This window comes from Pleurodeles waltl, chromosome 6 (genome assembly GCF_031143425.1).
Source record: "Pleurodeles waltl isolate 20211129_DDA chromosome 6, aPleWal1.hap1.20221129, whole genome shotgun sequence".
NCBI classification, from domain to species: domain Eukaryota; kingdom Metazoa; phylum Chordata; class Amphibia; order Caudata; family Salamandridae; genus Pleurodeles; species Pleurodeles waltl.
In genome coordinates this window covers 600,790,782-600,814,906 of record NC_090445.1, presented here as the reverse complement: position 1 = coordinate 600,814,906, position 24,125 = coordinate 600,790,782, and the positions used below count along the sequence as shown (strand labels likewise).

General features: G+C 42.8%; 1 protein-coding gene across 1 annotated transcript in view; it reads left to right on the top strand.

The window, feature by feature from the left end:
* ITPR3 (inositol 1,4,5-trisphosphate receptor type 3) overlaps positions 1–24,125 on the top strand; it is a 467,836-nt gene that overhangs the window by 118,726 nt on the left and 324,985 nt on the right. The window contains exon 3 of the mRNA XM_069238858.1: positions 13,926–14,047. Within this exon, the coding sequence (XP_069094959.1) occupies positions 13,926–14,047 (122 nt within the window). The remainder of the gene's footprint in view (positions 1–13,925; positions 14,048–24,125) is intronic.

Below are 24,125 nucleotides of genomic sequence, written 5' to 3'. Positions count from 1 at the left end.
CTCCTCCACAAGAAAATATCTGGATTCCTCTGCCTTAAGGCCTGAGCTCTTACTGATTCCATTCGAGGACAGCCAAGAAAGCCCCATTGTGCAGGAGGACGTGACTATAATTTCAGGCCCCAACCACGATTTTAATGTCCTGCTTACTCCAATAAAGATCCTACGGCCAAATGAACCTGCCCAATTGAATTTCTGTTTTCCAGGTAGTATACATTTTAAAGGTAGCCTAGAGCTTATCACAGACTCATCCCACCATAAGGACCAAAGCAATGAAGCATCTCTCCTCAAACTCAGCAGCAAGTTGGGGACCTCAGCACAGATTTCATCACCTCAGTAGGCTCCCTCGAAGTATGTTAGGATGATGCCCAGCGACCAAGGGGCCTCAAATGACATGGGGCACAATGCATTAGTGCCGCCGCCTTTATGGGCACCTTTGTTAAATTCAATGGAGATGATCTCCTCGGCCCTTTCCTATCACTCAGAAAAACTTGACCTGTACTCATGGTGTCAGCATTGATCAAAAATTGCAAGATCTTAACAACATTATCAAATTGGTGCAGAAACACAGCATACCATTCTTGCCAGTGTTCCTCTTTTTTGGATCATCTAAAAACGTTGCAGTCCATTCTGGCTGAAATCTTGGCCATTGCCAAGGTTTCAAAATCCTCTTTGGCACTAGACCCTGTCACAAAATCTGATAGTGAGAATCTTAAGTAGGCAAACTATGGAGCAAGTCAGCATGGAAGGGTGCAGGACATTTCTGATCAGAAATTAACTCTTGAGTCCAGCTATGGTATACTGCAGGATGAAGGAAAAGAAGATGATGGGTTCCCCAAGTAAGGAAACACTGAGACTCCCCTGGAATCACACGTCAATAGTCTTTCACAGAACTCCCTTTCGAGGTCCCAGGATGGAACCACCCAAAAAGCAAAACCATCTATGACCAAGAGAGAGCGCAAACGCCTCAGGAAGGCCAGGAACAACAAGCAGAATAAAGAAATAGTTCCTATACTATCGCACCTAGGACGCTCACAATCTTCAAAGGAGCACAATGACCTACTGAAATTGCAGCCACTCTACCCGCTCTTCCAATAAAAGAACCACACAATCTCTTGCAATCTAAAGAGCTCACATCACCACAGCCCATACAAACAGAAAGGTCAGACACGGTTCATGTGGCTCCAGACAGTACAGACTGGCCAGAAGACACAGTTCCACCTGCACCCAAGGACTTAAATCTAGAGAAACAGAGTAAGGTGCGTCCTCATAACAACACAAAGGGCCAGGGCAACCAAAAAATGGGTCTTAACCCAGGGCATATCCCCTTTGTTTTGGTTCAAGTAACAACCCAGCCCTCCAGCCCGGCTAATGTTCAATCTTGTAACCCCAGCCAAATTCAACATCAGCTTATTCCCCTACACCATACAGCCATGATAGGCCACTCAACTGAATTAGTCACTCCTGAATTCACTTGAGACCTGTTAGTAAACAATGGTGCAGAACTGCCAATCCAACAAACATGTCAGTTTCCTCAGATATTCACTCGGGTCCAAGACAAAGCTCAGCCTTCCGCTTTGGCCAAAGATCAGCTCTCTTACCTCAGCCAAGTCCAGCAGCACACAAATTCCCTCTGCCATGCAGTTTTGGCAAGCCATTTAACCCTGGCAGCCATTTCTGAACATCCCCGTGACTTGTAAGTGAACAACAGCCTGGAACAGCTTTCTTATCGCCCACGTAACACCCCATGGAATCCTGCTTACAGCCACCAGGAGGACCATCAATTGTACAGAGGCAGTCTGGCGGCAGAAGCACTGAAGACCAAGATGATTCCCACTATAAGTCCAGAGGACGGCACAGCATCCTAAATAGGGCGGCCATCTCAAAGCTGGTCCAGACCAATGCCAATCTCAACCACCTTCAATCAAATCACATTGAGATTATTCAGTTTAAGGCTAATTCAGCATCACCAGGAAGAGAACCAATGGTGGTCACCTGGTCTGATAGTACGACTGCCGCACGAGTATGGCAAAACAGGGACAGTTCTTTAAGATTAGGGGTTGAACTGACAAGGACTGTATCAGAGCTCTATCCGAGTCCCCTTCATCCAAAACAGAGTCCGTCATGAGGAGTATCAAACAGAGAACCCGGATGCTAAGGGGAGCAATGGGCTCTCTTGAACCGTTTCCTAATACTTCCCAGAATTTTACGATTCAACAAACAACGACTCCAGGTGCACCCAGTTATGTGAGACAAGTATCTTTTGTTAGCAAACCACATGCCTTGGGAGGGGACAAGATGGCAGTATGAATCTCAAGTAGCCACAACCCAGGCTTATTAACCCTGTGCTCTTGGAACATAAATGGCCTAAGCAATAAGGTGGAAGAGGAAGATTTCATCAACCATGTGTCAAAATATGACATTGTGCTGTTGCAGGAAGCATGGTAGGAACAGCCATCACAGGCTTTAAGGACTATCACCTAGCTGCCAAGAAATGAACAAAGGCAGGCAGAGCAGCAGGTGGAACGTCAACATACGTTGGATCACATCTATTATGGCAACATGCTCCGATTGATTTGGCCCTTTCATAGGCCCAATGTGTTAAATTTACTGCTCTAACTACCTTACATTTAGACCATAAGCCCTGTCTCTTACTGTGCAATGTTTATATAAATCCGAATAAAAAAGGCAGAGTGTGGAAACTTAAAGTTTTATGTGAACTAGTTAAATCTTTACAACATACGTTTCCCCATGCAAGGTTGGTCCTATCAGGGGATTTCAACATGCACCTGTTAGGAAGTAACACCAATTATAATCAATCCTCACTGTTGAGTGTGAATAATAAAATACCCCTGGCAGTAACATCATCCCACAAAAATGACTGGCTTGGGAAAGAATGTGTCACAGCTTTGGAACACAGGGGCCTATACACACTCAATGGCCGTCTCCCTCAAAACCAACCAGCAGCCTTTACCAGAGTCATGAACAAGTCCTCTTCCACCTTGGATTATACTTTTGTTGACTTGGTGTTATTTCCAATGGTCATTCACTACAGTATCCTCAACAGAGTAGAGATTGACCACTTCGGCCAACATATCATACTCCTGTTAAATCCTCCCAAAGTGTCTCAGGTTAATGATCTTTTGACCACCCCAAGTGCCTACAATCTAAGGCATTTGACATGGAAAGGAGTAGATACTGAGTCCTTAATTCCAACTCCTGTTAAATCCTCCCAAAGCGTATCAGGTTAACGATCTTTTGACCACCCCAAGTGCCTACAATCTAAGACATTTGACATGGAAAGGAGTAGATACTGAGCCCTTAATTCATTTCATATCCAACTTTGTACAACAGTAATATACCATTTATAACCTGCATTTTATACATTTCTGAGAGACCTTAACTTCGACACTCCAGAGTTGCTTTGCAGCAACCAGGGCAGAAAATCACAAAACCACCAAGGGAGGAGCCACATGGTTTACCAATACCCTTTGGCTGGAAAAAAGAAAACTAAACAAGGACAAGAAAGTTCATGACCCAACTGTCTGCTACAATTCCAGACAACATATTGTTGCCCTAAGACTACAATATAAGAACAATGTTTGGTCTGCTAAGCGCTCTGACCAGGCCCAGGTTTGGTTGAAGTTTCTTCACGCATGCAAAACGAAGAATAGCCAATGCTTTTGATCTGAAATTAATTCCCTTGCAAACAGGAGAACCAGCCATCACATTGCAGGAATCAAAGAAGCAGAATGGTCAATTTTTATTAAGGCAGAATTCTCAGGGGACCAGGAAGTAAGGAACACGCTGCCCGCCCCACCTAGTGTGGAACACGCTTCTTCAACTTGTCAGTCTCAATCCCTATTGGAAACACATTGGCTGCCCAAGGCACAAATGCAGTTAACCCTCAAGAAGTTGAGATCAGACGGGGCTCCCGGCCTGAATGGTCTTCCCAACCATTTATTTAAGGAAGCCCAACCCTTCTGGGCATCGATCCTTACTCCACTGTTCAATCAGGCTTTTTCTGCCAACACTATACCACCATCATAGAAAGGCAACATTTTGCATCCCATACACATAGCTGGTTCGAGATCAGACCCTACAAACTATTGCTTAATTGCCCTGATAGACGCAGAAGCCAAGATCTTTGCCTCTAACCTACTATTGGACTGGGAAGAGTGGACTTCTTCTTCCAATATCATCCCAAAATCTTTTAGTGGTCTCACTTGTTGCTGAAAAAGCTAAGAGAAAGCACAAGCCTCTTTATGCCTGTTTTGTTGACTTAATGGCTTTGATAAGGTGCTGTGCCAGAAACTATAGTCAAAAATGACCGGCTGGGATATACCATCAAACCTGCAAGATGTAATCAGAAACCTACACACAGATACAGGGGTTCAGGTTAAAATTGGAAATGGGGACAGAATCACCCAGAAGATCCCCACGTATAATGGACTAATGCGTGCTCGCTCCGGCATTATTTAACATCAATATGGCAGACCTTGACTCCAGATTAGCAGAAGTGGCAAGCAACCCTCTAAACTAGCGAACAAACAGGTGTGCATCCTGCAATACGCAGATGACATTGTGCTCTTCAGCTAGACACAGTTGGGTCTCCAGGGTTAAATTATCCAACAGGTGAAACACCTGACCACGTGAGGTTTCGAGCTAAATCAAAACAAGACCAAAGGAATCTGTTTTTCGGGCACAAACAACATCAGTCGTATCAATTACAAATATGTGGCCGCTGGCAAACACATATCGCTGGTCAAACACTATAAATACCTTGGCGTAACGCTGGATGCATCTTTAACTGACAAAAAACATTTATTGCAAATACCAGGGGTGGCTCACAAACTGTGTTTTGCTTTTACACAGTTACAAAAAAGCTAGGCAGTACATTGCAGAGCTATCTTTTGCAAGTAATCAGAGAAAAAATCCTCCCAACGCTAACCTACGGATTGGAGCTACTCAAAGGGTGTGATGCCTCTCTCCTTAACCGCCTACAGCCAATCTTGTTCAAATACCTTTTCCAACTACCACGCATCCATCGCAAGCTCAGGTGGTGTTGGAATGTGGACTGTTCCTTCAAGTTCTGACCTCTTGGGGGGGGCAAAAATAAAAATGTGCTGGAAATTAAGAGCTGCCCCCGCTGACATGTTGGCCACCTTATGCTGGAAGGAAATGGAGCTGCAACCTGACGATAGCTCATGTTGGTCATCTGTATTCATGAAAGCCTTGACTAACTTAATCTTACAGGCTGCATGGGACTTCAACGCCGCCTTTCCTCTGCAAAAAAAATGATTATCAAGGCTTCCAAACGTCATTCTTGAACAAGTGGCAAACTAGACGTGGCAAGTCAACTTCATGGCTGGTCAGTCTTGCACACTTATACTGCCTGGCACCCCCAGCTCTACCTTACAACCTTCTAGCAGGCTCTATCCAGCACTCTCCTCTCCAAATCTGTATGGGTGTTTTCCCATCCAAGGACTTGATTCCATTGTGGAAGTAAACCTGGCCAAACCTTTCTTGCCGTCTTTGCGGCTTGTCGACTGAAAGTATTTTACATTTCTTGTGTGTTTGTCCGGTGGTCCTGTTAATGAGAAAGAAACTGTTACATCCCCCACTAAAAGCCCTATGAATTAGATCTTGTCGCACAAAGGTGATGGTGCTTTTAGATGGGTATAACATTCAGCTAGCGGCCAAAGCTACTAAATTCCTCTTGCACATTAAAAAATTGCTCTCCCAGATGGTTGAAATTTGGGAGGGTCTTTTGAACTTGTCATGTCTTGAACAATCATGATTGACTTCTGTTTCCCTTGACACTTTAAGCGATCAGCCAGCTCCGGCCCCCTCATTTCTTTCGGCTTGGGTCACTAATCCATTGGGTTTTTCTGTTTGAATTCAGATCCAAATTTCTTGATTTAAAAGTATATTTTAATATCCAACTAACCCAATTAGTTAAATTTCTTAACTTTGTGTTATAGTGGTTATACAGTATAGTATGGTGATATTTTAATTGGGTTTTTTTTAGGACTGTATATTTAACATGCAATGGTTTTAACTAACTACACATTAATAAATTGACATAGATATTTTATCACCCTAAGGGGTTGATATAATAGTAAGCAGGTGATGGTCGCCTTGACTGAAGTTTTCTCTGTGAAAAGCAGGGCTTCAGCCAAATTAAAATTTGTTAATTCACCCTTTGTAAATTTGTAAAAGATAACGGAAAATTATGTCGGGCCCTCATCTACTCTTGTTTGTCCTTCTAATTAACTCATACTCCACGGGTATCGCTGCATGAAAGTCAGGACCTGGACAGTTTTGGAGCCACATTTCTGTGAGACATAAAATATCTAATTTGTCTGTCTCTAAAATGAGAGCAAACTCCTCTGGCTTCACCAAGTGACAATTAAGCATCATACCATTTAATCTCAAATTAGGTGTTGCTTTGGGGGTTACGGCTTCTAATACCAGGATATTACTTTCCTTTAGATTTTTACTACAAATATTTGAATCCGTTTTATAGCATTCTTCCACGTAACTTATTTTTTTAGAGTATATCAAATTGGGGGGCGAAAACGGGCAGCAGGTCTGGCGCATCCAGGATGCTGATGGGCACAGACGGGCTTGACTTTTGCGTGCTTTCAGCAGGGTATTGCTGCAGAGGCACTGTGAAGTGGTGGGCGGCACACACAACACTAGACCACCGAAGACCTCGTCCTTCAAATAGCAGAATTCTCAGGGAAAAGAGCCCAAAAAGTAGAGGCAGAGATTGGACTTGGACCAGTGGCGTAACAAAGGCCCCCGCAGCCCCTGCGGTGCGGGGTGGGGGCCGAGTTCCAGGACTGCACAGCACCTGGACTGAGTGAATTCGGAAGGGTGGGGGCCCTCCTTGTTGCGTGCAGATGGGCCCCTCGAGTTTCCTTACGCCACTGAGTTGGACAGCAAGAACCTGCTTCTTACAGCAACTGTTAGCTCTTCCGGTAGAGCAGAATAAACAGAAAGTGCGAACATTCATTAAACTTTTCCAAAAAATGACTACCTTGTTACTGGCTCGCCCTGAGTAAAAATTTCCTTCCATCCCCTTCACGCATTTGATTCAGACAGTTAAAAAAACACAGCCTCGGGGTAACAAAAAAAGACTTCAGACACAGATCGTTCAGTCTGTCGCCATTAATATTAATGAGTCCCGTGATGTGCACCTCTCTCTGAACATCCTCTTCTCAGGGCGTAACTTGGTCAGTATGTCTGGGGGGTTGTTCGCCTCATATTTCTCTACAATCATGCTGGCACGTGATGTTATACATTATAAGCAATATGCACGAGATGTGCTTAAGGCAGTGCTTTAAATGAAAAAATAGAAGTGCAGGTACTCTGTACCAGAGGACCTGCTTGTTTCTGAGAAGTGCCGGTACTCTAACTCTCAAACTAAAAAAAGTGCCGGTACTCAGTACCGGACAGTACCGGCCGATTTAAAGCACTGGCTTAAGGGGATGTGGAAAGGGAGAGGAAGGCGGATTGGTGGGTGTACTAAGTGAGAGAGAGAGCACATTGTTTTGTGAAATTACCAGCATTTTAAAGTCTTTCTAAACAGACAGGGAGAGAGTGTGGACGCGTTTTTGTCTGTGTGTGTAAAAACCCAGATGAAATCCGACAGACACCTCACCATACCTGACTGAAAGGACCTGCACCCAACTATTTATCAGAGAACAGACCTAACACCTCCCCCCGAAGCCACAGCCCTGGCCCATCTGACATCAAAGTATTATTGCTGCTGCGCTGTGCAATGCTCTGGCTGCTCACTACCTCTTTGGGAATTCTGCCCCGGTGCCAAACCTTTAAAATAGCCATATCCTGTGGATCACCTGTGTTCTTTGCCCTACAACAAGCTCCATGTCTGAAAGGATGATTATGCCTCGGGAAGCGGTTCCCTGCTCTGCCTGCACTTGGTGGTTCTGAGGACTGCACCTCTTTGAATGGCTTAGAAAACAAAGACGCGATTCATGAAGCCAGGCAAGGGCGGGAGGAACCTGCAGCCAATGGTGATCATACCTAAGAATAACTTCTGCACCTCAGAGGACACCCCGGAGACAAGTCAGAAGTAACCTGCAATTGAGGTTTGGCTGCACACTCAAGAGCCTACTGAACGTAATAAAAATACTCAGCCTCTCATCTGGGCTGGCGAGGACCCTTTGGGTCTGAAGAGAGTGAGAAGGAAGACCAAGGTGAACTAGAGGAACAAAGGCAAATTCCCTAGCTCACTGCCAGGCACCTGCGTCAACATCAATGTTCTGAAGTTCCCTTATCTCTGATGCTTTAAATCCTTTAACACAATATTTACATGAAATCAGATTTCCTTACAGAGGCCTACCAGAGCCTTTCAGCAACTATGCCACAAACACGGAAATTCCACAGCTATTCGAAACCATGTAGCTGACAAACAGTCCTTTGCAATTCTGTGATTATTAAGGCATGTGTGATGCTGTAAACACCCGCACAGCACACAATCAATACTCATTATTAACTCGGGCAAGTCTCTGCGCAATCTGTTGGATGCCAAAGACTGGATTCGGGGCCTAGTATCCCTGAAGAATTTTTCCCTGTTTGCATCCCCATAGGCATATGGATTCATGTAATCATCCTTCTTTTCAACCTTCAGCTTTCATACGTCTTACACTTCACATCACACAGATTCAGAGGATGTGTTCCTTCCTCTTATTTGCAATGCTCTTCATGCCTCTGACACTGAGACATATTAACTCAAGTGTGGGGTCCTACCGAGTTTACCACACTGTTTATGTTCAACTTCGAAACAGTTGCAATCATCTTGTGGTTGAAATCTAGGTTACCTCCCTGTGTTCAGGAGAAAGATATAGATCTATACTTGGTGTATTTCTCTGTTCATTTCAGTTTGCAAATCAATGTGGCGCTGTAATTCCCAAAGCATTTGCGTGCACAGCCATGTTTTTCCCCTTTATTTGAAGTTTATAAAGCCAGACAGGCCTGACAATAAAAAAAACTGATCGCAGAAATGGTGATTATAAACTAAGCCAAACCCATCTTCTGCTTCTGGCCAATATTTTAAGAATGCTGCTTTGCTTCATTGAGTGGAGCGTATCCCTACAATTCGTGGCTTTATGAGGCTTGCCTGGTATGTAGCCCAACAATGCTGAATCTAAATCAAGGATTCATGGCTACTGGCGATAGTACTGAAAATCCGAATTCAAAGTTGTTTCCTCTAGGCTCCTAAGCACCACCATCTTGCCCTCCTGAGACTGTGAAGGGGGCTGAACATACCTCCTGCTGGGGCATGAAACCCACAGAGTGTGCAACAAACCACATCAGCCTCAGTAGGTTTCTAAGGCCAGGATTTCTAATAATGAGCAAAAAAAACATTGCCCTGTCCCATTCTGCCTCTTCGCAGACTGTTTTCCTCTGGAGATGGTATAGTTCATTAGCCTAAGACTTGTTTAGTAGATATGTGGGAGAACCATTGGAAATGTGTCGGCTACTTCCTGGTGGTTAATTCCTAATATACCATTGAAGCACCCTGTTCTTTATTTTCATTGAGGCTGAAGGACCTTTACATAGAGCAATCCATGATGACAACCTATCCGTGCCATCAGGAAAGAATGTGTTACCCTCTCTAGATGCCTGGCTGATCAGGATGCCTGCACCACAGTAAGTTGTTACTCGCCTTCAACCAGGTTAGAAAATCCTCCAAAACCTTAGGAATTACACTAGCAAATCCGTTACAGATCGTTTGTTAGATAAGGTGTTGGTTCTATGGTGAGTAATCTTCCTTCGGTAGTCAAAACAAATATTTGTTTCATCTGCATAACTGTAGTGAGTGCTTTAGGATAATGGCCTCTTTTGTAGTTCCCCAAGTCAGACTTGCAATGGGGGAAATACAGATGAAGTATATTATCTGAAAGAAGACCTTCAGTCCACTCATCTGTTCTCTCTGAAATTCAAGCCATGAATAACGGATTCCAATATCCCTTCTGTTTAGGCCTCATTTCTCGACAATAACTGTCAACCTTCTGGACCCAATAGCACTGAATTTTCATTAAAATCTTTTGTTCAGGTGAACACCAGCAACATCCTGACTATGTTCCACCTGAAAAGACACGGGAAGCCTCATTTCAACCCCTTTTGTCTGCTGGAGAGATAAAATAAATAAGAATTACTAATTCCTACAAAATATATTTTTCGGCAAACTATCCTCTGGGAGGAAACATATTACAGGTAGAAATATTAAGAAAACGTAATTTGTCATGCACCACATAAGTATCAGCGACTATCAGTGATGCACACGTATACGCGTGGATCTACAGGAATGGTCTCATTTCTGCTAGAGACTTCTTAAAGCTCATATGATATTGTTCCTGATGTAACCCAGCCTCCCCTATTAGCTGCTTGTCAGTGTTTTCTTTTTTGCCATTGTTCCAGTCTTACTATTAAGAAAGTACTTCAGAGGTTCAAATACTTACTTTGTGATTCCCTTGGGTATTACCTCTTATTTACGATTAGCTCTGTCAGATGAACCAGGCAACCACAGGGCATGTTCTGCCATTTTCAATCTTTTGCACATCTTTCACAGTGATTAAATAGATCTTTGAAGTCACACAACCTTTATACAAAAGATAACATCATATTTGAGGCCTCGTCAATAGATGTATTACCAGTTGTATCTCTTCTTGGGATTTACCTAATGCATATAAAATACAATCTCCATAGTCTGAATATGACAACATATTTAATATTCTTAATGGACAACAAGATGGTGTCTATGTAGTCCTAATGTTGTATTTGATTATGTTTTGCAAATCCCTGTATTTACCTTGTGTACATTAGAACAATCTTGGACATCTTTACATAGATCTTGATGTAGTTTTGGGATCAAGTAAGTAATGAGGTGCGATGTTCCATGCTTCAGTTAGATTCACAGACCTTTTCCCGGACCTACTCTGAAGATAGATGACATGTTGTGTAAGGACCTTCATGCCACGGTGGGTAGCTTTATGGATACAACAATGACATACAAAGACTAACTAGCTAATTGGATGACTTCATGAATAGCAAGATGTTTAACTTGTTTTGAAGGCCTGTAATCTCCTGTAATGCACCTTTGAGCCTTGTGAGCAGGGCTCCATGTCTCGGATTGGTATGGATGACCATACAGAACTGATGTACCCTATCAGTAATTATTTTGTCCATCCTAAGGTCTGTAGCGCATAGCATGGGATGATCCACCAGGTTGGACACCACCGACAGCATAGCAAACGTTACTTCTTTCTAGCTTTCCTCTGCTGTTTGGCAGCCATCTCTGAGTGTGGACTGGTCAGTAGGATGATCTTTATTGGCAATCAGCTCTGCCAGACAAGTCAGTGAATTGTACACCATTTTCTAAATCTTGCAATTGTTTCACAGTTCAGATTGACCTTACTTTACTCCAAAAACAATTTCTTATTTGATTCTTCATCTGGAAGTACGTTCTAAGTTGTTCATCCTTCTGAGTCTCACCAAACTCATGGCAAATAAAGTGTTTGCTACCTCATTGTGAGCAAAAGATTAATATTCTGAAGGGTGGGCCACAAAAGGCACTCAAAAAGAAGGATATTCGGATCAATATCACAGTCCAAGTTGCATGTGACCACTGGACCCAGAATATTTACCAGGAAGGGGAGATTTGATGTTGGATGATAATGGCTGAGTTCACCTGCCTCTGGTGTAGATTTTCCTCAGCTCTGGGGTGAACACAGTTCTATAAAGTATATTTGACACCAAGTCGCTAACCCTTCTGTGAGAGATGTCTATAATTGCTGGTGTGTCCATGGCATGACAGCTTTTATAAAGAGCATGGTGGATGCCCTTGATGATGCTGTTCAGTGCCTAGCCTAAAGCTATTAAATGTTACTGTGGAAGATGGAGGTACCTACCATTAGGAAGAACTTGAGTCTTCATAAAAATAATTGGAGTGACAGGGTGACCCCCCTGCATCCATGTGAATAGCTGCCAAGTGACCAATATCAATGTGTGACATCTTCAACCAGTTTTGTGTTTAATCACAAATCGCTGCACTCCATAGTTTTGCTGTTACTATTATGAGCATACATTTAAAAATCACAGCATGTCAAATTCTACTGGCCAGGAGCCCAGAACCGACTGCAGGTTCCCCATAGTAGTTTTGCAGCTATGCTTGTGTACAAGCGAGCTGTCTGCCTGTATGTGTGTCCCTGCACTTATCTGTGTCTATGGGTGCTCAGCCAAGCATATGGTATCTTTCCTCAAAAAGGCTACACAAATATGTAAAATGCATTAGAATGTACGCACGAGAATACCATTCTTTATCTTCCGCAATACCCGTTTGTGCACCCTTTCTGCCTATTTCTTTTCATTCTGTGTATTTTTTTATGTGTAAACTATGCAGAAGCTAAACCTATTAAAGTTGTCAAGGCTTATTTGGATTTTTTCCAGGTCTTAGATATTTTGACTCAAAGGAGCATTTCAGTCTATCGGAATGAAATACGATTTATTTTCATTTATTTATCGGTGAGGCATCTTAAAACATAGTTTATGTCCATCCATTGTATGAATCCCATCTTGTTCCTGTGCCACAGTGGGCGAGGGCCATCTTGAATCTGAAGCAGGTTGTGAATGATAAGAGTAATGCCTCCCTTAATAGCGTAAAAACAAGTTTCTATGCTAAAAAGCTGCTGTTCTTTGAACAAGCCACACAGCCTCCCAATACCTAGTGGGAATAATATTCATGTTTTGTTACATAGCTTAATTCTTCCGTTTTTTCCATTTCTGAGTACTGTAAATAACAGGTGTGATGGTCCTCATTTTGCCAGCCTCAGCAGAATGAAAAGCTGGGTTGGCCCTGCCAGAATTCAAAATTATGATATATCAGTGGCGAGCCCTTGTCCACGGGCAGTGACAGTGTCGGGTGGAGGCTCTATTTGTCACTTGGAGCATTATCTGGCTCTTGCGTTAACATTTCATCTTCCTGGAAGAATCGGCTACCAGCAGAGATGGATATGGGGTCAATTTCAAAAGAAACATATACTTTACATTAAGATAAGAATGTGATACAACATTGATACAACATTCAACAAGAGTAATGATGTGGGAGATTTCACGGTGGAGTTCAAAATGCAGCAATTCCACATATTCATTTTAAAGCTTTGAAACCTTTAGGCGTAGCACAATTTTAGGATTTGCATGGTGATGGAGGAATTTGGCAGGTACCCTGGGTCAGCAACATACTAGTCTAGCTGGCTATTTTCTAAGCAGTCTACTAGCACCTGATGGACTACTTCACACATTTACATGTAAATACTACATCTGGGCTAAAGGAAATATACCCAGCAAAGGCTTGTCTGCAGTTGGTTTGGAAAATTGATTGGAGTAGCACAAATGTGTAGAGCTTTTTTGGGGTGTCACTATCTCGCCCCTACATCAGTAAGGACCTAGGTTCACAAATTTAAGCTATCTGGTGGTTGAACCCCTCTGTTTCCTAGGGTTGTATGTTAGAATAGTGACTACCAGAATGTTGAGACAGGATGCATTGATGAGTATAGAATTACTATCCTTATCTCAACCTCTCTTACTTTGATGATGTGTATATGTACACATCATCAAGGTGCATATATGTGGAATTAAGTATAGTGAATCCATATCTAACTATCTATACTTACATTCACAATATTTTGGTAGTTAGCATTCTGGCTATGATAGTTTTGTCATGATATTTTAAACTCAGTATTCTGGTAATGTACCCTCCAAAGCTTTTTGAAAGAATAGAATTGGAATTTTTCTATTGAAACCTCCAAAGTGTATGAAGCTCCAAACTCTTCTGTTTGTCGAACATCATAATTGTCTCATCAATGACCCATTTCCTCTAATTCCTATCTCCCCAGATTGTCTCTTCAAAGTATGCCCCATGAGCCGATATTCTGCACAGAAGCAGTTCTGGAAGGCCAAGCAGACGAAACAGGACAAAGAGAAAATTGCAGATGTGCTGTTGCTTCAGAAACTCCAGGTGAGAGTGATGCATGGTAGAAAGCTGTAAGTCTTGGGGGCTCTCAGATCATAGCATAGTAGAAGTGGAGATGTTATCACTACAGCATTTCACGTCACACAGGACAGTGTGTAAACTAAGGAGTGGTTCTGAGGAGGATTCCGGCATTGGTACAAGGTGAACATTGAAGAGATGTGATGAACAACAGAGTTGTTTGCCTTAATGAGTCACTTGCTGAAGTTGATGGCTATATCACTGGAAGTCTGTCACTAATGACTAGACCATGATGGATGAGACATTTGGGCACCTTACAATGCAATACAAGTGGACTAATGTCTCCGGTATCCTCTAGCAAACCTAAGATAACAGAACGTTACATGATATCCTGTCCTAATTTTTTTTTATTATTTATGTAAATAAAGATAACTTGGTGTATCAAACAACTTATTACTAAAACAACAATTTATTTATTAGTTTTATTTGTATGTTCTTACATATTCCAAACGTTAGTAAGGCATAATGATACCCATATGTTCCACAGTGCTGCTGGCTGCATAAAGGCGTTCACAGTAAAACAATGGAGATGAAAAAAAGTAATATTTACCAAATTAATGCTGTATGCTAACAATTACAATTCTAAAAGTAAATGCTGGTGAGGAAGCCAGGAAACCTAATAATACTTGTCAGCTTTCAGCCTTACGAAAAGTCAAGGCAACCTATAAATATCACGGTCTTACTATATTTTAAAGCTATGCAGGAATTCAAGTGCACATTTTTAATGGCTCAGGCAGACAGAGCTCCTCCGAAATGTAAGGCTTCCTTGAAGCTAGAACTAGATTTGAAATATATAGAAAATAGGTTCTCACAATTAGTTCTGCTTTTACAAATGGTACAGTGTCCAACTCTGTTTCGGAAATAGCTCCTCATCCTTTAGATGGGTGGGAGAGGAGTGGGGCTTCTTTATCTTATATTAGATGGCAACACAAATATCCTGAGCACCATCAAAACCTTTCTTCCAACAACAGACTACTGCTGCCCTGCTTTCATCAAAGCACATTTCAGATATATTTGTACCAGGTCTATAATCTTAGCTTTGATGAAGGTAAAAATCTTGCTTGGTTTAGGGATTTGCAGAGAATTCTTTTTTTGACAAAAAAGACCTCAATTAATGTTGATCTTTTCATTAAACTCTCATTCTTGAGTTAAATTACTCTGAACAATAATAGAGGTTTGTGTAAGTTTAATTATTCCTACTCCTATGCACAAGTACTCATTCTAGTTCACATGTATCCCCACATATCTCCTTAATTGAGTGGAAAAAGATGTTTATGAAAATGCATGTGGTTCACATAAGAATACATATTGGATGCAGACTTTACAAGTTCTGAGCATGGAACCTGCACATGGTTAGGGAATGTAATGTGAATTGTTTTTAGAAAAATTCCAGTATTGCAAATAGAAGGAAAATATGTCCTTGAGAACAAAGGAAGTCAAAAATATAGTTTTGATCCAGGACTCTAAAAAAGTGTTGGTTTCACTCACTGAAAAAGAGGAACTGGCATTTACCTGGCACGACAGACTATCAGTCAACTTTGACAGATCTTGTGACCTTCTCAAACATTAGGATTTTGGGGAAAAAAAAGTAAAAAAATGGATTGCAATCGATTTGTTTTGGAAATCACTTTAAGGGCTTAAATTGTGGCAGTACATTATCTTCATTAAAAAGAAAATAGAAGATAATATCTAGGTGAGGTCAGGCTTCATGCTCCTGGGTGACTTGAATCTAGGTGTCTAAGTTGTGCAGCAAGAACTTGCAGGGAGAGGCACATGCAGTGCTTGATTTGGAAAATGATGAGGCCAGTGCCCAAAGCACTGCTCCAAAGCCGGTGGCTGGCGCTATTAAATGTCATGGCGCGGAGGACCGAGACTGCATAGTCTCAAATTCACCACATGTCTCTTTAATGCACTGCCAGACACTGCCTGCCCCTCTATCTCACTCCTGCAGGTCCCTGCTGTCTCACTTTAGGGCCGTTTTGCCGCCTTTCTTTTCTACCTTTTTTCCGTTTGTGTGTTTTCACTCCTTTGCACTCGGGAAATGTTTGATGAGGAAAAATCAGTGTCGGTCCTCAAAAAAAAACTGCCGGTGACCCCCACCGGCAACATACGCCTCAAATTAAGCACTGTGCACAGGGAGTTATTCAATGTAAAAAAGGAAATACACCAGCAGAACATACCGCTGAGACTTCACAACTTGAATTAAGTTAAACTGAAAGAAGCCTTTGAGTGTTTGGTTCCTATTTCTGACCTTAAAATGTGCTCATCTGAAAAACTGAACAACAATCCTAGTTGAAAACACTTGGGCAGTGGAACATCAGAAACAGGTGCATTAAGGTGGAAAAAGATGCTCTTTGTTCTGTAGACGTTTCTTCTCGGAACTTTCGTTTGATCTGAGACAGACACTGCCAAAGAGATGGGAAACCTTAATCAAAGGTCAAAATCATAGAGGCTCAGTAAACAACTGATGAGGTACTTGATCCACTTCCAGACTCCTCAATGACATCAGCATTCCAGTTTAGCTAAGCGACAAAGGCAAATAATCAAGAGGTAATTTATGTGAATAAGCAACCGTGGTTCTGTTGGAACGGTGAAGCGGGCCACTAATCCAAAATCCATCTGAATTCTGGCCATTCTTCTTCATAAGAGGAGAAGCCAACGTAAAGAGGAAAGTGCCATTAGCAATCAGACTGGTGTACAGCCATAAAAATCTACATAAACCTTTGAGAATTGGCCCAGATGTGAAATATTGCTGAAGATTTGCAATCTGCTGTTTTCTTGGCAAAACGAGGTCAGTCAAGTACATCATCTGAAAGGTTTATATTAAGGCTCATTTAGGGACATACTGGTACCCTTAAAAGGCCGTGGTCATCTGTCAATCCTGAACCAAAGGGCACTAAGGAAAAATAATTTAAGGTGTTAGTACTTCAGAGGCTTAGGTCATCTTTCAAAAACAAGACATGTGGTGCTTGGAAGATTCAATGGATCTGCAAGAGACTTGATTTCATTTTCCATGAAATTTAAACTTTTAGGGACTTCCTACGGTTAGTGTCTGGAACCAGCACTGGAGTTCCTTATTCTTCTGTAAACATGCAGTACAGGTTTGGAGTCTTTATAAATGTATCATGGCCTTAAAATTGTTCATCAAAATATATTTTGCCAAAGTTACCTCTCAGAAACGTCTTTTCAATGACATGAACGTCCTGTAACGTTTTCGACTAAAATGAACACTGCAACTTACAGCACAAAAAACGTAATTTAGAATAAACAAAATTAAGCTCTAACTTGATAACACAGTGTCAAAAGTAAGAATTTTTAAAAGTAAACAATATTTCGTATTTCTTTACAATTAAGAAAGTGAATAGAAAATAAAATACATTTAAAAACAATTACTACAGTGATATGCTTAAAATTAAACTTGAAGTTCTAAGTATGTGAAACGGTGTGTGATTGACATACTAAATGGACACTTAAACATATGGGGCACAAGTGGTGGTCCTATACGTTTAATGGGTGGGAAAGGATTTGTGCTGTTGTGGAGGGTCAACCCATGGCAAGATTGTTGGTGCTATGCACGAGAAACAGCTTGCCTACCCTAATTTAATATTAAAGCAGCCAGGCTGGTAATTCTGAATTTTATGTTAGTGGAGCTGAAACCTTTTATAAGTAACACAGAAAACACAACTACTGTAATCATAGGAGCTCATTTATGCATCAGAAGCAGCTTTAGGGCAGTAAGATTGAATCATCAATTACTTTCTGTGGATTTGATATTGCATTCACATTAAGAAGTTCTGAAGCAATAAAGTATAATCAGAGTTCTCCAGATACTTAAGAGTCTTCCCATAGTAAAGTGTAGGAAAAAATGTTGACAAAAGTATTCAACTCAAAACCAAATAGTCAACCGGGGCACCATCGTTGGAAAGCTCTCTGTCTACCAGACTCTAAATAATGCAGAGGAGCCAAGAGTTTGGTTGACAGGCTCCTTTGGTATTTTTAGAACACAAATTAAATTTTCTGATTCTCTGGTCAGACACACAGGCATATGCGGTAATTACATTACAAACTGGGGTTTCATAACACAAAAGGTACAGTGTCCAACTCTGTTTCGGAAATAGCTCCTCATCCTTTAGATGGGTGGGAGGGGAGTGGGGCTTCTTTATCTTATATTAGATGGCAACACAAATATCCTGAGCACCATCAAAACCTTTCTTCCAACAACGGACTACTGCTGCCCTGCTTTCATCAAAGCACATTTCAGATATATTTGTACCAGGTCTATAATCTTAGCTTTGATGAAGGTAAAAATCTTGCTTGGTTTAGGGATTTGCAGAGAATTAATTTTTTGACAAAAAAGACCTCAATTAATGTTGATCTTTTCATTAACCTCTCATTCTTGAGTTAAATTACTCTGAACAATAATAGAGGTTTGGGTAAGTTTAATTATTCCTACTCCTATGCACAAATACTCATTCTAGTTCACATGTATCCCCACATATCCCTTTAATTGAGTTGAACAAGGTGTTTATGAAAATGCATGTAGTTCACATAAGAATACATATTGGATGCAGACTTCTCTACAAGTTCTGAGTATAGAACCTACACATGGCTAAGGAATGTAATGTGAATTCTTTTTAGAAAAATTCCAGTATTGCAAATAGAAGGAAAATATGACCTTGAGAATAAAGGAAGTCAACAATATAGTTTTGATCCAGGACTCTAAAACAGTGTTGGTTTCACTCACTAAAAAAGAGGAACTGGCATTTACCTGACACGACAGACTATCAGTCAACTTTGACCGATCTTGTGACCTTCTCAAACATTAGGATTTTGGAAAAAAAAAGAAAAAAATGGATTGCACTCGATTTGTTTTGAAGAGTGCCTTTTCAACAGATTAGTTTAATTTGCATTTATTTTTCTTTTCAGAAGTGGGGTGTCAGCCTTCATGCGCCTGGCTGTGTCTGTTAGTTTATATGAAGTTACCTGTAGTTGAAAAAATAACACAATAGTTACAGAAAATCGTGTTCTTTTTAGCAACATCTTCGAGCCCACCCTGTAGCACTCAGGATCACAGGATAACAGTTCCCATGCGTTTTTTAAAGAATGTCAGCCGCTGCTTGGAAATGAAGTCAACATGGCAACACACCAAATAAAGAAGGTTGCTCTTCCAGGCCATCTTTTTTTCACACTTAGCGGCGGTCGCTGCAAATCTCAAGGGGAGGGGCGGGCCAGGGGTGAGGGTACGGGGGCGGTCATTTTTTTTTTTTAAACATACCTCTTCACATTGCGCTTCCTCGCTTCTCTTCTTCTGGTGTTCCAGCATTTGCTAAACCCAGCATGAACGCAGCATCAGGATTGGTCTGAGCAGCTTGGACTGCCGCTCAGAGACTGCCTTGGGGTCTGTGCAGTTTCTCCAGTCCAGCCCAGCTATTCAACACAGACGGGCTGGAGAAACCTAAGTGCTCATATGTGTTTGGCCGGCTGACGACGGCCGGCCAAACACACATGCACACTTAGGTGCACTCTCTCCTCCTCCCTCTCACCTATCCTGCCTTCTGTGCACCCAGCCCCGCCCCTCCCTTCTCATGCCGCTGGCTGAGCCAGCAGCTGAGAGATAAAACAATGCTCCTGCATGGGAATTCAGCCACTGACTCCCAGTGGGGCACGTCCTACAGTTTCAAGACTTCTGCTCAGAACTGTCTTTTCCTTAATGTTCCATTTCGTTAGACAAATCAAGACAGTTTGTATCCTATTACAGACTGCTTGAGTAATGGTCATCACCTGCAGGTAGAAGAGAAAGAGATTCTGTCAAGGCAGGGCCTTTCATTTCAACGGATCTCAAAGTTATAGATGAAAGAGAGGTTCAGTCAGGACAGGCCCTTTTATTTCAGCGGTTCTCTCTTACCTTTTCTCCCTGATATTGATACTTCTTTGGAGGGCTAGATCCCATCTTCTGAAATCCAATTTTATTTGTGATCGGTAAAGGGAGTGGAGCCTCCCACTGACAGCCCCCCTTCTTATATGTGAAACCAGAGTCAGTTGTCTGTCAGCCAGTAGAGGAGTGTGGGGGCTTCTACAGCACCCCATAAATATTCAAAGATTTACACAGGAGCAGCTTGTGGGGCTTTGTTGGGGCAGCGCGGGGGGCGCGGGAGGGACGGGGGTTGCAGGGGCAAATTAATAAAACAATTTTTTTTAAATCACTTACCTGCTCCCGCGCCGCTCCGCTCCTCTCCTGCACTGCAGGCACAGGCTCCCAGCCTGCCCTGCGGCCAATCCTGACGCTGCTCAGAACAGCTTCAGAATTGGCTGGGAGCGCCCAGCCAGGGTGCCCCCAAGTAGACTGGGAGCCTGTGCATGCTATCTCCAGCCCAGCAACTGTGTTGCTGGGCTGGAGAGAGCCTACTGTGCATGTATGTTTGGCTGGCCCGAGATGTCCAGCCAAACATACATGCACAGTGAGGGGAGTGCACAGTGAACTCCCCTCATCTTGTCATCCCCAATTCCCCGCCCCTTTAAAAAATGAAAAAATAATAAACATGGTTTATTATCTTTTCGTTTGTTAAAGATGATTTGCAGCGGCTGCTGCTGGCGGAGAGTGACGTTCCTCCGCCCTAATAGAGGAGCCGTGCCTGGAGTTACAGAATTAACAATAAAGGGCTACTCAGATATATTTCTTCTGGCAGCGTCTATGTTATTTTCAAAGATTACATGCCACATATCCCCTACACCTTTACTGAGGTGGCTACTGGGCACCACCCCCACTCTAAAATTTGTTCCAGCACCTTTGTTGTCAGCCATGCCCTATTTACAGCTCATCCCTAACCCTTCTCGTATCAGTCTATTCATTTTGATGATGGTGTCTCCCACATATCTGGCAGAACTTGTCTGGCTCCCTGCCACAGAAGCCAGTCTGGCTCCAACCTGATGGAGCATAGTCTGCTCCACCGCAGTAGCATCTTAGTATCTGTTGACCCTTTGTTTGAAGCAACCTGTTTGGTAAGTCCAACCGAAGTAGAAGGGAATGGGCCCAGTCTGCCAGTCCCTATTTGTAGTGCTTGGGTAAGTATATACCAAACCTTTTAAAATCAAATCAAATCAAATCAAATCATTAACATTTATAAAGCGCGCTACTCACCCGTGCGGGTCTCAAGGCGCTAGGGGGGAAAGGGGGGGTTATCGCTGCTCGAACAGCCAAGTCTTTAGGAGTCTCCGGAAAGCGGAGTGGTCCTGGGTGGTCCTGAGGCTGGTGGGGAGGGAGTTCCAGGTCTTGGCCGCCAGGAAGGAGAAAGATCTCCCACCCGCCGTGGAGCGGCGGGTGCGAGGGACGGCAGCAAGTGCGAGGCCAGCGGAGCGGAGGGGGCGGGTGGGGACGTAGAAGCTGAGGCGTCTGTTGAGGTATTCCGGTCCCTTGTTGTGGAGGGCTTTGTGTGCGTGGGTGAGAAGACGGAAGGTGATCCTTTTGCTGACTGGGAGCCAATGCAGGTGTCTCAGGTGTGCGGAGATGTGGCTGTTGCGGGGTACGTCGAGGATGAGGCGGGCCCACAAATCAAGTGCACAGTAGCGATGGAAAATTGGGTTCTATGTGGGGAACATTGTTGACAGCATCCCTTAAGCTTTCGTGCATGGCCAGACCAGATAACAGCAAAAAGCTTTTCATGTTGCCATTCACTGCCCTGGTCCAGTGCGTAACTATATAGGAAAAGAGTTGAAGGGCTGGGAACCAATTCAGGAGCTACTTTCTTTGCAAAGTGATAATGACTTGAGAGGAGCATGATTAGCCACTGCAGACCCAGAAATGCTGACCCAGCAACTAATAGCATCCACTGCCACCCGATTCACCAGACACTCCTTCGCCAGTGTTGATTATGCCAGTTTGTGACAGAACACCATATAGCAGATATATGATATAGGATATACTCGATCAGGAAGGTCTTGGGTGGTAACTGCAACAATCCTACCCCTAATTTGTCAGTATGCACTATAAACAGAAGGGAGAAATCGGGGCACTGCCGTGCCCTAGCATGTTGTAATTCCCCTGAAGGAAAAGCCTTCTCATGTATGTCTGCTCAAAGCATCTAATTAGGACTGGTCTTCTGTTGTAAGGCCGAGAGTGTAGAAGTTATAGAGGAAACGTTTGAAATAGAGTGTCTGAAGTCCCCAATAAAAACAAAGAATTTTCTCAGCTCGTCCTTAATAGGAGGCCTGGTAATCTGTTTAATGCTGCTATTTTCGCCGTTTGAGGTTTCACTGTACTTTCTATAGATGTGTACCCGAGATACTTCATGTTTCTTGCTGCCAACCTGCATCTGTCTGGATTTGTTGCTGAGCATGCCTAATGGATCCAAAACTTTCTGTAGGTGTTTGATATGAGATGTCCAAGAAGGACTGAATACTATGGTGCCATCCAGTTATGCTGAGGAGTATTCTTGGAGAGCTTCTAATAACCTATTCATCAGTCATCTGAAGTTTACGGGGCGCATGTAACAAAAAAAGGGAAATACACTAAGTTGGAAGAGTCCTTGAGGTGTTGAGAAGGCATTCTTATATTGTTGAGAGGATATCAACAAAACCTGTCAACACCATTTGGTGAGTTAAAGAGGATTAAAATGTATGACCCTGCCAACTCTTTGAAATAGCTTATCAACCCTTGGCATGGGGTAGGCGATAAAGATGGACACTCTGTTTACTTGTCAAATTTCTGTACAAAATTGAAAGGTACCAATGAGCATCAGGACCAGGATAACTTAGATGTCCATTTGCTATCTGATGGTTCAAAGATGTTAATCTGTAAAATGGAGTCTGCTTTATGTTCATGAGTCCTCATTTCTGCCATCCAGGAAAGGGTGAACACCAACTGGAATGTCTTTTGGTTTCTTTTATGACACCCTGAGTAGCTTCATAACTACGCAATATGTAGCCACGTAGACCATATGAAAAGGCTGCAGTCCTAACACATATATAGAGTATCTGGAACACAAAAATGGCAAATAAGACTGCCAACGGTGATTGGCTATGTGGAGGGATTTTAGACACAAATCCCCATTGTGAAACTCCTCCAGGGACTACCTGAAATCTGTTCCTCATGCTCATAGTCTAGGTTGAAAGGCTGCAAAACACTTCCAAGACCAGACACTATCAGAGAGATAAACATGACCCAAGAAACCCCATCACACACAGTGCGCCAAAAGATGGTCAAGTGAGACCCTGATAGGAAAATTCACTACTCACAGACATATGCCAACGGCATAAAGCATCATAAAACCACGTAATTGTCCAACTGTGTGTTCATGACAAGTGGTGTTAGAGCCAATGGGGAAGTATTTTCTCAGAAGCAGTGGCGTATGGCGTAACAAAGGCCCCCGCACCCCTCGCGTTGTATCATGTTTGAGACCAACAAATGTGCTTTAGATTGGCATGCGACCAGTGAGCATTGTTATAAAATTCACAATTCAATTTGTGTAACTATTGCATATATCTCTCCCGAATCTTATCACGAAATGAAACACAAATGCAGACTCTGGTAACCCCGTCATAACTTGGCGTTGTTGTTAGACATGAAGAGCAGCGTGACGTTGTCATGTAGCCGACTGCAAAAGGAAGTGGAAGTTTCAGCGCATGCAAAATCACAGAGGAAACTTCAAACAGGCTCTCGGTATCCGTCATTGTTAATGATCCAAAACAAACAACCGCATACACAGCGATGTGTACTGGGTGTGGAGAACGGGAACCCTCAGGTACAATGGAAGGCTGATGGATGCCTCAATGCAGTAGGATTGGCACCTGAGGATTACGCCGCTGTACTGCCAAGGCCCAGCCCGGCTGCTCCAGAGTGCCGCTGTCTGAGAAGCCGACATCCTATATATATAGGTACATGACTGAAGTATGGGGTAATTCTATTTTTCTGTGTTGTACAATGGAAGCCGGTTGCCGCCTGCCTGGGAGTTCATCCTGTCTCCATTGTGCCAAGGAGACTCCCCAGGCCTGAAATAGGAGACCTGGTTGGCAGAGCTTCACTTAACTTTTTAGAAGAGGGAGCCAAAAT